At 38.3% G+C, this 14,321-nt stretch overlaps 1 protein-coding gene across 7 annotated transcripts in view; it reads right to left on the bottom strand.

The window, feature by feature from the left end:
- ctnnd2a (catenin (cadherin-associated protein), delta 2a) overlaps nt 1–14,321 on the bottom strand; it is a 258,555-nt gene that overhangs the window by 62,142 nt on the left and 182,092 nt on the right. For all 7 annotated transcript variants that reach the window (XR_003294714.2, XR_003294713.2, XM_026291760.2 and 4 more), the window contains one exon: nt 66–252. Coding sequence is in view for 5 of the 7 variants with exons in the window: in XM_026291760.2 (XP_026147545.1) it covers nt 66–252 (187 nt within the window). In the remaining 2 variants the exon portion in view is untranslated. The remainder of the gene's footprint in view (nt 1–65; nt 253–14,321) is intronic.

The raw sequence follows: 14,321 nt of genomic DNA, 5'->3' as shown, positions 1-14,321 counted from the left end.
TGACAAAATTGTAAAAGAGTGTTTATGGTTGTGTGTGCTCTCATATGTGTGTGCACTGCTCTTACCTGAGACAGCCTGTAGCATTGCGCAGCACCTGGGAAGTATGAAGGTGGAGCTTGCTATCGTCATGGTGATTTGGGGAGGAGTCCCAGTTAGAATGGGGTATGATGACACTATTGGTCAGAACAGCAAGGGCATCTTGGATGATTGGCATCTTCAGAGCGTCACATGATGACAGGTTCCAGAGAACACCTGTACATGCATGGAGAAAGAGTTAGTTTATTTAGCATTAAAATGTAATTAATGAATGATCATGTATTTCATTAAGTTGATTCAGCTCCAGGGCTCAGTTGCATATTCACATTGTGATATAGGGTCATTAATGTCATTATGGTACTTTGCCAAAATGTTTTTAACCTACTAAATAATGATGCTGACCTGAGACAAACTTTTCTGCTGCACTGGTACATGACAAATGTAGTGTGGTGGTACTCCAGAACTGGCAATGCAGGACAGATCTTGAGAAATCCACCTACTCTTTTCTTCTGAGATCTGACTCTACAATCTACGTCATACTTGTGACATCTCAGGAAATGTATTAGCTGTTGTCAGCGTGGAAAAGCAACTATTCAATCAGTGCATCAATTATCATGCAACGTGTGGTGGAGAACACTCCACAGCTCCGACCTTTGTAGTCATCTGAGATGAACACGCATGCAAACAAACACACACGCACACATATTGAAATACAGGGTAGGAAAAGTCACTGAATAATGTGACGAGTATAAAAATGATCAGAATCATAAGCTGTGGCCTTTATGGAGGGCAGATCTCAGGTCAGATGAAAACGTTAACCGAATCTTTACTGAACTGACAGTGCACTGCACCATCACCATCATCGACATAAACAACTCTATTCACACGTAGATGAATTGGAACAAAAAGTTTTTGCATGTATAAAGAGATACATTCAAAGAAATGGACTGGACGCACACTGCTACTGTAACTAATTCATACAGTATGGGTACAGATGCACACACACACACTTTGAAGATGTCACAGAAAGTGAGAAAAGCAAATGCCAAAATGTCCTCACTTTACCAAAATGTCCTCCTTCCCATAGTGTTAAACTCAAATTGGCCAACTACACCCACACATTGTCAGATGGAAAACCACATGCTTCTTTGCAGATGGGTGACAGCACTAGCTTTGTTGGTCAGCTGTGACACACATATGAAGCACATATTCACAACCATGCATACAAACATGAACACTCACACAGGATTAATCACCATCATCACATTCTGAATATGTTAATTAGTCCCTGCTGCTGCAACCAGTGACAGAGCAAAACATACCAAAATACATAGGGCTTCATTTTCTAAGCAGGGCACAGATGTAAATACAATCACACAGGCACAAGCACAAATGAACACCACCAGCAATTTTTGTTTTCAGATTTGTTAATCACAGGCACTGCTGCAAACCAGGCACAACGATGCACAGCTAGGTGCAACATGGAAAAGGCTGAACTAATTATTATTAGAAACAACACAGAATCAGCTGGTGGAGTCAGGACAAATTTAAATAATAAGATGCAGTCTTCACATGTCTCAGAGTCAAAGAGAGAAAAATAATTTTTAGGAATGACCGACATTATTAGAGATCACCCCAAATATTCTATACATTGGTGCAGCTCATCTATGTATTTTACACAACTAAAATAGGGTTTGGATTTTTGCTCTTTAGCAAAATGTACATGGTCAGTTAACATTCAATCCCGGTGTCTCATCAAAAGTTTTAAATACTTAATGAAGACATCAAAGCAGTGCCAGCAGTGCATAAACACGATTGTGGACAGGTGTCAGTGTGTATCTGTGCCACTAAGTTTTTGAACAGATGGAGAAACGAGTTAACATGCAGGATGTTCCTGCCTCACTATCAGGGCATTTTATTTATGTACACCATGCTACGTCTTGTTATTGTGCATTCTGACAGTATCCTGTGCATCAGTTTTTTTACTTTGCAGCAGCTCTGAAATTATGGCTTAGGTCTTATATTAATAGGCTGTGTTGGGTTCAGAATTAATGTGCAGGAAACTGAAGGTAAGATGTCAGTCCAGAGAGGTATATTCCAGAAAGCAGGTTTAATAAACTCTGAGATTGGAAACTCTGAAGTTTTGGGTTCCACACCAGCTGATCCGAATTAGTTCAACCAACTCTGAATTGATTAGCACAAAGGTTTAAGTTCAGAGGTTGTTAAAGCTGTTTTTTTGGAATACAACCCCAATAATATAGAAACTTTAGAAATAATCAAATTCTCATGGCAGAAAGTTTAATAATTGATCTTATTAAAGTAACAGTTACTCTAGGATCCTGACTGACCTATTTGCTTTCAGACATTTAAACTGTAAATTGTTCAGGAGTTTACCTGCTGCCTTAAAAAGAGAGTTACCTTAACTTTGGTTGAAGTTACGAGTGAAAACAAAAAAGTCATTTGATAAATTTTAAAATTGATTTAAGAAAACAGGTTCACTAAGGATGTTGAACTCACTGAACTGTTTAATCACATGGAGCACCAGTTTTCTCTCCTTTTAAGGAGTTCATTTGACACAAATAACGTAAACAGCTGATAAAGTAATTCTGGACCACAGTTGGACTTAGTTAAATAAAAAAAACACAAAACTTTGAGTATAAATAATGAGTTTAATACTAACCTTCAGAATTGTCAGTGGTTTTTTTATATGAAAAGAAAAAGCCATGATTCAGTTTAATATTTATAACAGACATGAGTAGATTTTTTAAACTTCAAAAAAGAAGAGCCTCTGAAGAGCTTCATTTTGCAAATGCATGCTAGGAAGCCAGCATGTTTTGTTGCTTTAAATTCTTCTTTAAATTGACTGAACTCTCTGCAGGTCATTCATTAAACTCTTAATTTCAAGATGAGAAACCTAAGTGCTGTGACATTCCTAAAGTGGCCTGAAAACTAAAATTAGACATTCAGCTTAGCTCTTCCGCCTGTGTTTTTAAAAGTCTGCCAGTTTGTGTTTTCAAGAACTTTTAAAATGAGTTAAAAATGATCAATGGCTCACTCAAGCAGGAAATTTTCTAAAATCACTGAAAAATGTAGTTGTTAAGATCGTGTTCAAAGAGAGACAGTCTGGATTTATCAAGATTAAACGACTAATGGTCAATCTCTAATCTTCCCTATACTGGTAATATTTAAAAAGCCGTTTTGATTCAGGTTAACTTTTTAAATCATTACACTGATAAAGGGGTTTGGGAGCTGCTTGGTCTTAATGTAATCTCAGTGAGTGGTATTATCACGTACAGGCCTAAAATCCTAATACTGAAAGGGTATTGTATTTTCTTTATATTCTAACAGTAGGTAATACTCTAGGTGCAGATAAGTGTACTATATTGTATATATAGCCCGCTTGAATTAATATTTTAATTGATGGACAATAAATACATGTCACTGAACAATGTGAGGTTTTGTGGGTACAATGAAAGCTTTAGGATTACAGGGCTCCTGTACAGAGATGGTTTCTGATTAACTGTTTATCAGAGTGATGGCATGTGCCAAGAAACTGTTCTTGTGCCTGAATGTTGTGGTTCTTGTATAGTATTCTGTAGTACCTATGTGGAACAGGTTGTGTCTGCAGTCTGAAGTGTCTGCTATAATATTCCTGCTTCTGGAGGTGTAAAAGTTGTAAAAGTCCTGGATGAGCAGGTCAACAGTGCAGAACTCAACATGCAGCTCCTGGTTGTTGTGACTTCATGTAGGGAGTTGATATATCTAGTATACGCAGACTTGCAAATATCTTGTATGAGGTGGGTGGCTGTTGATGCCTGCACATTTCATGAGTTTAACAGAAGGTCATTGGTGTAGAGAAAGAAGCGCAGTGGGCAGAGCACATATCCCTTAGGCATGCCACTTCTGATAATCTGAATGTAATTTTTTTCCAGTCCTACTTGCTGATTCCCATCTGTCAGGAAGTTTGTGATCCACTGGCAGATGAAAGTTGGCACGGTGAGCTGGGGGAGTTTGTACCAGAGTACTCCTGGGATGATGGTGTTTTACACCAAGCTAAATTGTGAAAATAGGATCTTTGATATATGTCTCTGGGGAGTTGAGGTGCTGCAGGATGTAGAGCAGAGCCGTATTTGCTGTATCATCCGCTGACACTTTTGCCCAGTGTGTTGTCCTTCAGGTGGGTCAGTACCAGTCTCCCAAAAGACTCCATAAGGGTAACCAACCTTGAGTGCTGTGATAGAGGACTCTTTGGGGACTCTGACGAATGAAGAACATCTGAAGTAGGAGGGGAATTCACACATATTAATGAATTGTTTGAGTTCAATTTGACTTAAGAAGAGGGCCAGCTGGTCAGTGCAGACCTTTGAACACCATCTTGGAGTGGTGCCTTCCTGATCTCTCTCTGAAAACGCTGCCACACACCTTTTTCATGTTTCCTGAGTGCAGACAGGAGGATCAGTGGAGAGGAGTTTGCATAAGATGTCCTGTTTATGTGATATCTGAGATCAAACATTGGGTACTTGTAAATTTAAGCTCATCAGACCTGCAGCAAAACAGATTCAGGTCATAAGATATCCATTGTTCATGAGCTTTGACTAAAAAATAAAATAAAATAAAATGAAGTTTTATTAAATGGACAAAATTTGTCATTACTTAATATTATACTGATATTGGTGAGGGGCGTACTGTTGTGTTGTACACAGTATATAAAGTATTGTCCTAAAAAGATGAAAATACCCTATGTCGATTATCAGCCATAGCAACATGTGTCTTGATAACTAAACATTTATTGCAGTGCACAAATACTGTATCAGTCATACTGACAATCTGCAAATAGCAAACAAAGGTATCAGAAGAACATCAGGTCAAGACAGGAAAGGAGTAAATAATCAGCAAGTGAGAATAACATTAAATATTAGCATAAGTTACAGAATGATGAATTAAAACGTCTGCAAGATAAGGGGGAAATAAAAGCCATTAGCTAAAGAAAAACATTATTCTAAAAAAATTGATTATCACAATAGATGGACCACATGGATATGTGTGTGTGTGTGTGTGTGAGTGTGTTTGTGTGGAGAATAGATAATAATAAGGCAATGACCTTGTATGTTGTTTGGCAGCAATCAAGTGCTAATATCCAGGCTGTGTGTGTATATGTGTGTGTGTGGGAGTATGGCAAAATTGCCACTAATGAGCCTCATGTTTCACATCTCAAGACTTGCTCTTTTTTTCTCTCAGTTTCTTACTTCTCATGGGCTCTTTTCAAAGCAAGGTAAAAGCTCCAAACATCCACAGACTCCCATAAACACACGGATTAAGTCTGCAGCCTCTTTGGAAAGGGTAAGGGCACATTTTGAGAAAAACACTTCACTGAAAAACCTCAATGCTTTGTCTGTTTTTGTCTTTGCTTCCTACTTCCTGTGTTGTTCTGTTTCTCAAATGGTGAGTGTTGTCAGGATGTGATTGCAATCATTTCAAAATATTGCTGTCTCTGATGAGCTGACAACAACCTGTATGCTGATTTGAAAGCAACTCAGCTGCCTTTCTATAGCAGCCTATAGGTTATAGCTATGAGAGGGTGACATTATGATGTTATGTCTGATTTTTTTCAGTGATAGAGGCAGAGATTGAACAGAAGTAGGAACATGCAAATGAATGGACCCCTCTGTTTTCTGGGGCAAGGACATTGTGTCTACGCTGTCTAACACTGTCTAAATTCAAGGATGACACACACCAACCCACACTCACACACACAACTTCCTAGTCTAGAAACATAGCTCTGTAACGCTTCGCTGATCCCAGTGTCCTTATGGGTATAACATCAGGTCACCAACAGACATGACATCATACTGGAGCCTTTGTGTGTGACTGCATGTGTATGTGCCTGTGTTTTGTTCCCTTGTCTCTCTCTGTCTTTAGCGCTTTCTTGCTCTCCTCTGAATAGCTCCCCTCAGACATTTGACGGACAGTTTCCTAGGGCCTGGGTGGTTTGGGGAAGTGGGGAGATGATTGCATGAATTCATAAATAAATGAGAGTATGACTTGTAAGGGGAGAGTGAGGCCTGTTAGGCCTCAAGTGGCAATGTTTTATTAAACAGCCATCATCGGTGCAGCTTGATGTGAATTAGTTAGCCGTGGGGTCAAAACCTGATGATGAGTAAAGACAAAGATGATAAATTACATAGCTAATGTGTCTACAAAAACCTGTGAACAAGAAAATCAAAAAAGAGTGACGGCAGGTTAACAATTGCTGATGTTACCCCAGGGTCATACAACTTTTCTTCCTGCAGTAGATTTGTCAGGACAAGGTTAAGGATTACAGTTGTCGCTGCCTGTGCTGGAGGTTTCATTCTCACCAGGGTCTGACAGTGCAAAGGCTGCCATAAAATTTCTGCAGGACACTAACACTTTTATAGCATAATGGCAGCAGCGAAAAAAAAAAAAAAAAAAAAAAGTCATCCTGTGGAAGGTATCTTGTTTCCTCACAGGAATGACTTTGATGGAGCTCTGTCCCCAAGCATGTCTGAAAGAATGTTATGAGCTTAAATTAAAGTGGCTTGGGCAAATACTGTAACGGGGTGGGGACATTAAGAGTTGGACATTTACACAAAGCAGCAATTCATGCCTTGAAGTAACAGAAAGCAAGATTAAAAAATTTCCAGTAAAGACTGGCAGCAGCAATATTTGAATGTTGTGGATATTTGTTGCTAACATCATAAACTTGAAGAAAAGGGTTGGATGGTGTGGCCCTAAGGCTGAAATGTTACAGTGGTGAACCACGTGTGCAGCAACAGCGCATGTGTCAGATGGTGGCTGTTTGAGTCTGAACCTTTGTTCCCGTGTTTCGTTAAAGCCTCTCAGCACCCACTTCAAAAATAAAGGTGTATAAATCTTTCTAATGCTTTTATAACTAAAGTGTCCAGTCTCATTTAAACACTGCTGTGCGAGATATGGTAAACAGAATACACAGAATTTCAATCACCACTTTAAGAAATTTGCAGTAATGTACACTTGTCTCCAGTTTTCAGAAACTAAAGAATTACATTACATTAAATGGAAGATATTTGCATAATAATCACATTTTTTAACACAACTTGCTTTACAGGTTTATTCTTAGCTCAACAACCATTTCAGCGTAGGCAGCAGCTGCAGTAGAGTTATGCCACGGTTCACTGCCTCAAGGTGAGCCCATGAAAAAAAGATACCGTCTCCTATTGACACAGAAAGCCTCTGCATCGACCAGACTTTGACTGACAGGCCCGGAAGCCTTGACTTTGTCCTATCTACTGCACGCTGAGACCCAGGAAGCCAACAAAGCTGGTCTAAATTTAACTTCAGAACTGACAGGGAGATTGAGTAAATTGTTGAGTGGGGACTAGGAAACTACATTGACATAGCTGACAATGCAGAGGCACTAATGAAAAGGTCTTTTTATTATGTCTCAAGCATAACCACTTTTTTGAGTCATTTGAGTACGCTCCACTGGCCCTGATGAACCTCTTGTGGTTATCAACTGCCATTTTCCTCCTTTTAAATCATTTAGCCACCAATTAGTGATGAAGGTCAAGCCCTGGGTAAAATGTAGTTTGGTAGAGCGACAGATCCAATCTGTTTTTGCTACATTTTGTCTATTGTACTTTTTAAACTCTTTTTAAATCAATGTGGTATTTGCAAAACTGGCCTGAGAAAGAGGTTTATACTTCATCTGGCAGCTGCATATCATAACTACTGTCAGCATTTACAAGTTAAATCCAACCATAATATCAATAATATCAGGCATTGACCTTTTAAATTAAGGTTATTTTGCTAGTCGGGGGCTTTCTCTACATTCACTGAACATGACATGCACTTCCCTCCTCAGTAGATTGTGCCCATAGGAGTGTGGCCTTGTCCATTTAGACTCTTATTAAAAATTTGGATGTTGAGGGACTTAAATTTAATAAACCAATTAATGCTGGCATCAAGTTCTGCTTTTTTTTAAAATTTTTGTGTTTTAAAGAGCATTTTATCATTAGTACATCTGGAAACAGCTCATCACACTTAAGTCAAGGCAGGACTACTGCAAGGCATTATATAAAGGAGATAATCAGTATTTATTGGCACATTTCCAACTGGTTTACAACATGGCGGCTCATTTTCTAATGGAAACTAGACACCAAGAACATATTATATATATATATATATATATATATATATATATATATATATATATATATATATATATATATATTTTAAAATCCTTGCCTTGGCTGCCTGTGAGATCTCTGATTGTTTTCAAATGGTTGCCTTTAGTTTTTAAAGTTTTAAACGGCTTAGCTCCTCATTATCTCTTTTTATCCTTTCATAAAACAGGTAGGGCATAAAGGGTGACCAGCCAGTGCGTCTGGAGAGTGCTGAGGACACAGTATCACTGGGGACATCGTGCCTTCTCAGCCTCGGCTTCGGGGCTTTGGAATTTTCTGCAATTGATCTTTGCCATTGGGGTTTTCAAAACAAAACTCTTTGTGTTTGAATATTTTTGAGAAGTGTTGCAGTTATATTAGAGCCTAAAGACTGATGTTTTGGTGATATGTGGCATCTTAAGAACATAGCTAAAATGAAACATTTTGTTAAAGCAACATTCAGAAAAAGCTTATTTATGCTTATTTATTTGTAATCTAGGCTACTGTAATGCATTTCTGAGCAAGATCTTTTTTTAACCACTGATTTAAACTAATGTGATCATTTTATTTATTTTATGCTGACTTAAACATGTCTGCACTTTATCAAACTTTTCTGTACTTTTTAAACCAACATGTATTTTTAAAATCTACTTTATATTTAATCTTTTACATCTTATTTATTGTTTTAATTCCTCTATTGTGTTAATTTGCATTTTAATGGTTTTGTGCTAATTTATGATGTCAAACACTTTGTCTATGAAAATGCACTGCACAAAAAAAAACTTGCCTTTCTTTTAAATGGCTGCTCACTCTCCTAGGGAGCACAATCATTGTCTGGCAGATAACTGTTTCACGTTGTTTATGCTGATTAGGCAGCTTCGTGCAATTTTGTTCCTCATTTTGGACTGAAATTGCATTTGTGTTAAAACCAAATCAGACCACCTCTTATGAAAAACAAAGAGGAAAATGCAGACAAACCTCTCCAAACAGACACACAGATATGGCCAATAATTACAAACAAACATAGCCTACAATACATTTTGTTTATGTCTCCCCAGGATGCCACATGACAAAACATCAGCACTGATTTGTAAATGGCTGATTAAACATATCACATAATACTTTTTACTGCTTTGCAGATGCATCTATATACTGCAAGGAAACTTCTAAAGAAACCCTTCATTTTAACAGGGATGCTTTAGTTTGTTAATGGTACTGAATGCTGAGGCAGTAACATTCTTTAGTGCAGCTGTTGGATTCTTATTGGTGTCACAATTCAACATAAACTATTCTGTGTTGTATGCAACGGCTTATCTCTTTTTATGCAGTTAATGCAGCTATTAAAAGATCACAATGTGTTTTGGCCAAGACTGATGCAGAAACGCATAAAAAAGTCAGACATTCATCTTATTTGGCATGAGATTTGTTGGGCAAACATGACAGGGTGATACAGAACATGACAGCAGCTGTTTAGCTACAAAAGTGTGAAAGTTGACATTGATTTATCAATGAAAATGCAATAATTACCAGTGACATGATTTCTTAAAGGGATATTAGGTCTGAACATGTGAGCATAAATGGTTTCTACAACTCACACAGACACTGACGCCAATTAATATTTATGCCAGCTGCTGCCAGCGAGTCAATCTGGAGTATGCTTCTCAGTTCAGCTGGTCTAGTGGCTCTTACTGTGTGTGATCCAAAAGTGGTTCTGGACATTAACAGGAGGTTTGAATTAACAATCAGGCTTTGCTGTAAACTAAAACAAATAGTGCTTCTCATGGTGGATGTATACAGCATCATTTCTGGCTTCCCACATGTAGTGCTCATTCACTACATCAATGGGGGGGATCCTTGCCACAATTAGAGCAAGTTCTGGATGTGGTCCATCATGGACTAGAGAGCAATTTACGATGGCTGCATCTTTATGCGCTGTTTTAATTTTCAGTTTATTTTATTGAGACTGAGCCCATGCAAATACAATTAAAATAATGAACTTTATCTTCCTATACCATAATTTGTTACAGTTAGACAACCACTGGAGTATCGCCAAGGAGGAAACTAGGCGACTTAATATATAAAACATATGTTATACTGAATATACAGGAGTAGCACATGTGTACTTATTCTGTCTTATATTTGTGACAGTAAACATTGAAAACACATTAATAAATGACAGTGTGATTATGCAACAGTTATAAGTACTGTATTACAGCAACAGCAAGGTGTTCTATGAGGCTGATGAAAAGACTTTTAAATATGGTTGTATTGGCAAGAAAGCAATTGAAATGCTAAGTACCGGAGCAAACAGACAACTGAGTAGTCATGCGTGACACTGATACACTTTGCCAGCAGCAGGAATACTAGTGAGAGAATGAAAATGAAAGGAACAGTCAGAAAAAGTGTGTGTGTGTGTGTGTTTATCTCAGATGACTATAAAAGTCAGAACTCAAAATATGGTGCAGTATGACTTGGAGTGCATTTTATTCATTTTTTAATCTGTTTACAGACCACATATAAATATGCACACTCCAGCTCCATGCGTTTAATCTTTTAGTCTCTCCAGCACTGTAGTGATATACTCGAAGGTGCCAGTCTGTCAACATGGACACATACTGTAGAGCTTAGCATCTACACTAAATGCGCTTTCTGTGAATTTTTATTAGTACACGTTATTGCTTTGCAATATGGAGTAAAAACAAAAGTTTTATAGAACAAGCAGAGTCTGTACACAGAGGACAGGGAAAATAATTGGATTTTAGCAATACATTATAGCATGACAGCTGAAGATCGATGGGGATCCTGGTATGATGTATCTGGGCATCCCAAATGACAATTAGTGAACCAGGGTCCCAATGCAAAAGCAATAATAAACTTGTGACATTCTGTGATACTCTAGACAGATACAGAATTTAGGAACTCTGTGTGAGAATATCTTTGTATGGGAATCCTGGGTCACTGCAGCTGTTTTTTTCAGTACTGTAATGTACTGACCCATATCCTGAAGGCTCCTATCATCTGAACATGCAATGCAAGGTTTGTTGGTTGTGCTTTGGTTTTCCATATCCACTGAGGTCCATTCATCACTAACCTGACAATTGCCTTTATGCCAAAGGGCCAAGAGATCAAAAGCCTTTGGCCCTGGACACACACCAGGCATGGAGACGCTGTCTCCCAAACAATGCATCACAAAGGCTCCCTGCTGTTTGCAACAGTACTAAGGGTCTGATCTCATTACTTTGTGTCCTTACCAGCTAAACATGTGTTTCTGTACTAATTCCTGCAGCTATATTTCCTGGTCTGTGACAACATTTATTTTTTTAAATATTTGCCCAAAGTTTCATGTCATCACAGTAGCTTTCCCTTTTCTAAGATACTACTCATTCTAAAATAATCTAAGGGAAACGTCCAAAGCCACAGCAAATCTGCAAAACTTAACCTACTGAAAGCATTGCTACTACAATATGATGTTAGATATAAGCTGTGTCATTGCTTTTTGAGTCTTGGTGCTTAGGGCTGATTAATGAACTTTTGTGACTTATATCGATTTCTTATATTGATTTGTTATGTTGCAAAATTATGGTTCCAGTTACTTGCTAAGTGTGTTACAAAACACCGTCACATAGTCTGAAGACTTTAAAACTTGTTTGGTGGAAAAAAGTTAAAATATTATTCCCGTTTTAGAAAACATTTCTAAGATAAATAATTTATTAATAATAACCCAGCTCTGAGAAGACAGCAAAGACACAAACCCTTTGTGTTACACAACACTCAGACCAGTACAACTGCATCACTGCAGTCAGCTGACTGTGAACCAATAACAGGCAAGGGTTAGGCATGATTGCCTCAATTATGATGAGGAACCAATCGGATGAACTCCCTGCACAGAGTGGTAAAACACAAAAACAGCTGTTCAGACTGTACAGAGTCTGTCTCTGAGTGCTCACAGTCTCTGTCATACATGGGCACAAAGCTCAACATCCCACAGAACACACACAGTTCTCTAAACACAGGTACTACAGAGATGCAATGACAAAACACACACACATACAACTCGTTTCTGTGTTTTTACAAAAGAGGGAGAGAACCAGACTAGAAGACATTAAGTTAACCCACTAAGTTCACTCTTCCTCGTGGTGTTGTCTCATAGCTAAACAACTCACCTTAAACTGACACAGCACAGCAAAGCTCAACATCAGTTGTGTGAAGACAGACAAGTAGAGACACCAACAAAAGTCATGCCAAGCTTACACAACTGCAAGGACTGAGAGAGTGACAAAGACCCAGCAACAATTAGTTCAAGTTTGTCTGAAACCAGAGAACGTGTTCTAGGACTCTGGCAGAAGCAGTCCCTGCTCAAAACTAGCAATCAACCACAGAGAACGCGACCCATCCGGCAGATTAATGTTATGGCAAATGACCTGTGTTATGACAATTTACTTGTCTCCCTTCTAGTTTAACTCAGCACACCTAATCTTTAAATCCAAGCAACCTTCTCTAATTCAAATTAACATTAAGTGTAGAACTTTGACTTGAACATAAATTTCATATGATTCTTGATGACACTACTAATAAATCTGACATACTGTAGCAGGCCTCCACTAGGTGGTCCTGGTACACTAGGGTAACGTGAGTTATCCCGGTTTCTTGGGGTTACACTAATGTCAGAAAGTTTTCTATTTGGCAAGAAGGCAAAAGAGAAGCCTTACTGATCATTATAATTTTGATTTTCTGAATTCAAAATGTTCCTTTTCGCCAGGGTTAATTTTTGAAAACTTGGTACACTGTACAAAGGTACTCAAAATTGACTTTTTTTCCCCCAGAGTGGCAGCAAACTTCCCAAATGTATATGAAAAAATGGTTCCCAAAGGTATATGTCAATTTTGGAGATCTTAGTATGGGGAGAGGAATGTTATCCATTTCAGAAAAAGCAGAAGAACACCTGTCTATTTCCATTTTAAAACATCGAGACAAAATGTGACCTTTCTGCATCCAGCTGGGGATATGTTAATCACCTGGGCATATGTCAAGAGCAGCACATTCTTTCTGACCTGACCACAGTGCCAGAGCCCAAATGTCAAACGCATCCCATGTGGCAAGGGACACATAGAACACTCTGAACTCTGAAATGGACAAAAAGTTCCATGTCAGTCATTTGGGAAGACTGGACCATGGGATGACTAGACTGGAGATCTCCCATACAGATTTGAAATGAACAGTTTTTTCTCCATAATGGCATAAGAGTTCCTAAGAAACCACAGTTTCAATGTATTCAAAATGGACAGTTTTCTTCTCTTCCTGTCCTTCTCTGTTAAGCTTCATGTCTTTCCATACAATCTGTGGTGCCATTAACAGTGAAACGATCAGAAAGACATAACATTTCCTTTTTTTCGCTTTCCTTCCTTGCATTCTCTCCCACATATTTACTTTTTTGCAACAATTCTCCAATTGGCTATCAATAATTATCAATATTTGAGGTATCTGTAAGGGGCTGTCATTGTTGTGATATACCAGGTCACCTTCTCTTCAAAGATCAAGAGTTCACAGTTGGCTGTTTGAGCAAGTATGCTTGAATATTTGCTTTGTCCTGCTCAGGAACAGTGGGGTCAGAGGTGAAAATGACTTTATCTCTGTGTCTGCATATGCGCAGGTGCAATAGGTATGTGTGGTTACGTGTGTTTGTCTGTTTGAATGTAACTGGATGTGTATGAATGAAGAAGTGCGCTTTATCTTTGGAAATGTCCACTCCTCTTGTATGAGCTTGCACATTTCCCTTATCACAGGATTAACCTAGTTCAACAAAGCATCTGAGCAAAGAGAGATAAACAATGGCAATAAAAGTGCAGAAGACAAGATGAATGACAAGAAGATGGGATTAGTTTAAGGGAAGAAAAATGGTGACAAAAGAAAAGAGTAAGAAAAGAGTGGAGAAGAGACGAAGAGAGAAAAGGATATGTCATGCTGCAGAACCAATGTCATGGTAGAAAATGGCTGTAGATTCACACAGAGATTGTATACATGCTTGAGGTGGTGTACTGTATATGTGTGTTTGTGTGACAGAGAAAGATTCATTGCATGTGTTAGTGTTTTCTACATCACTAAAGGGTAGAATATTATATTCTT

The sequence above is a fragment of the Mastacembelus armatus genome, chromosome 20 (genome assembly GCF_900324485.2).
Source record: "Mastacembelus armatus chromosome 20, fMasArm1.2, whole genome shotgun sequence".
Lineage (NCBI taxonomy): Eukaryota > Metazoa > Chordata > Actinopteri > Synbranchiformes > Mastacembelidae > Mastacembelus > Mastacembelus armatus.
This window is presented reverse-complemented; position numbering and strand designations above follow the sequence as displayed.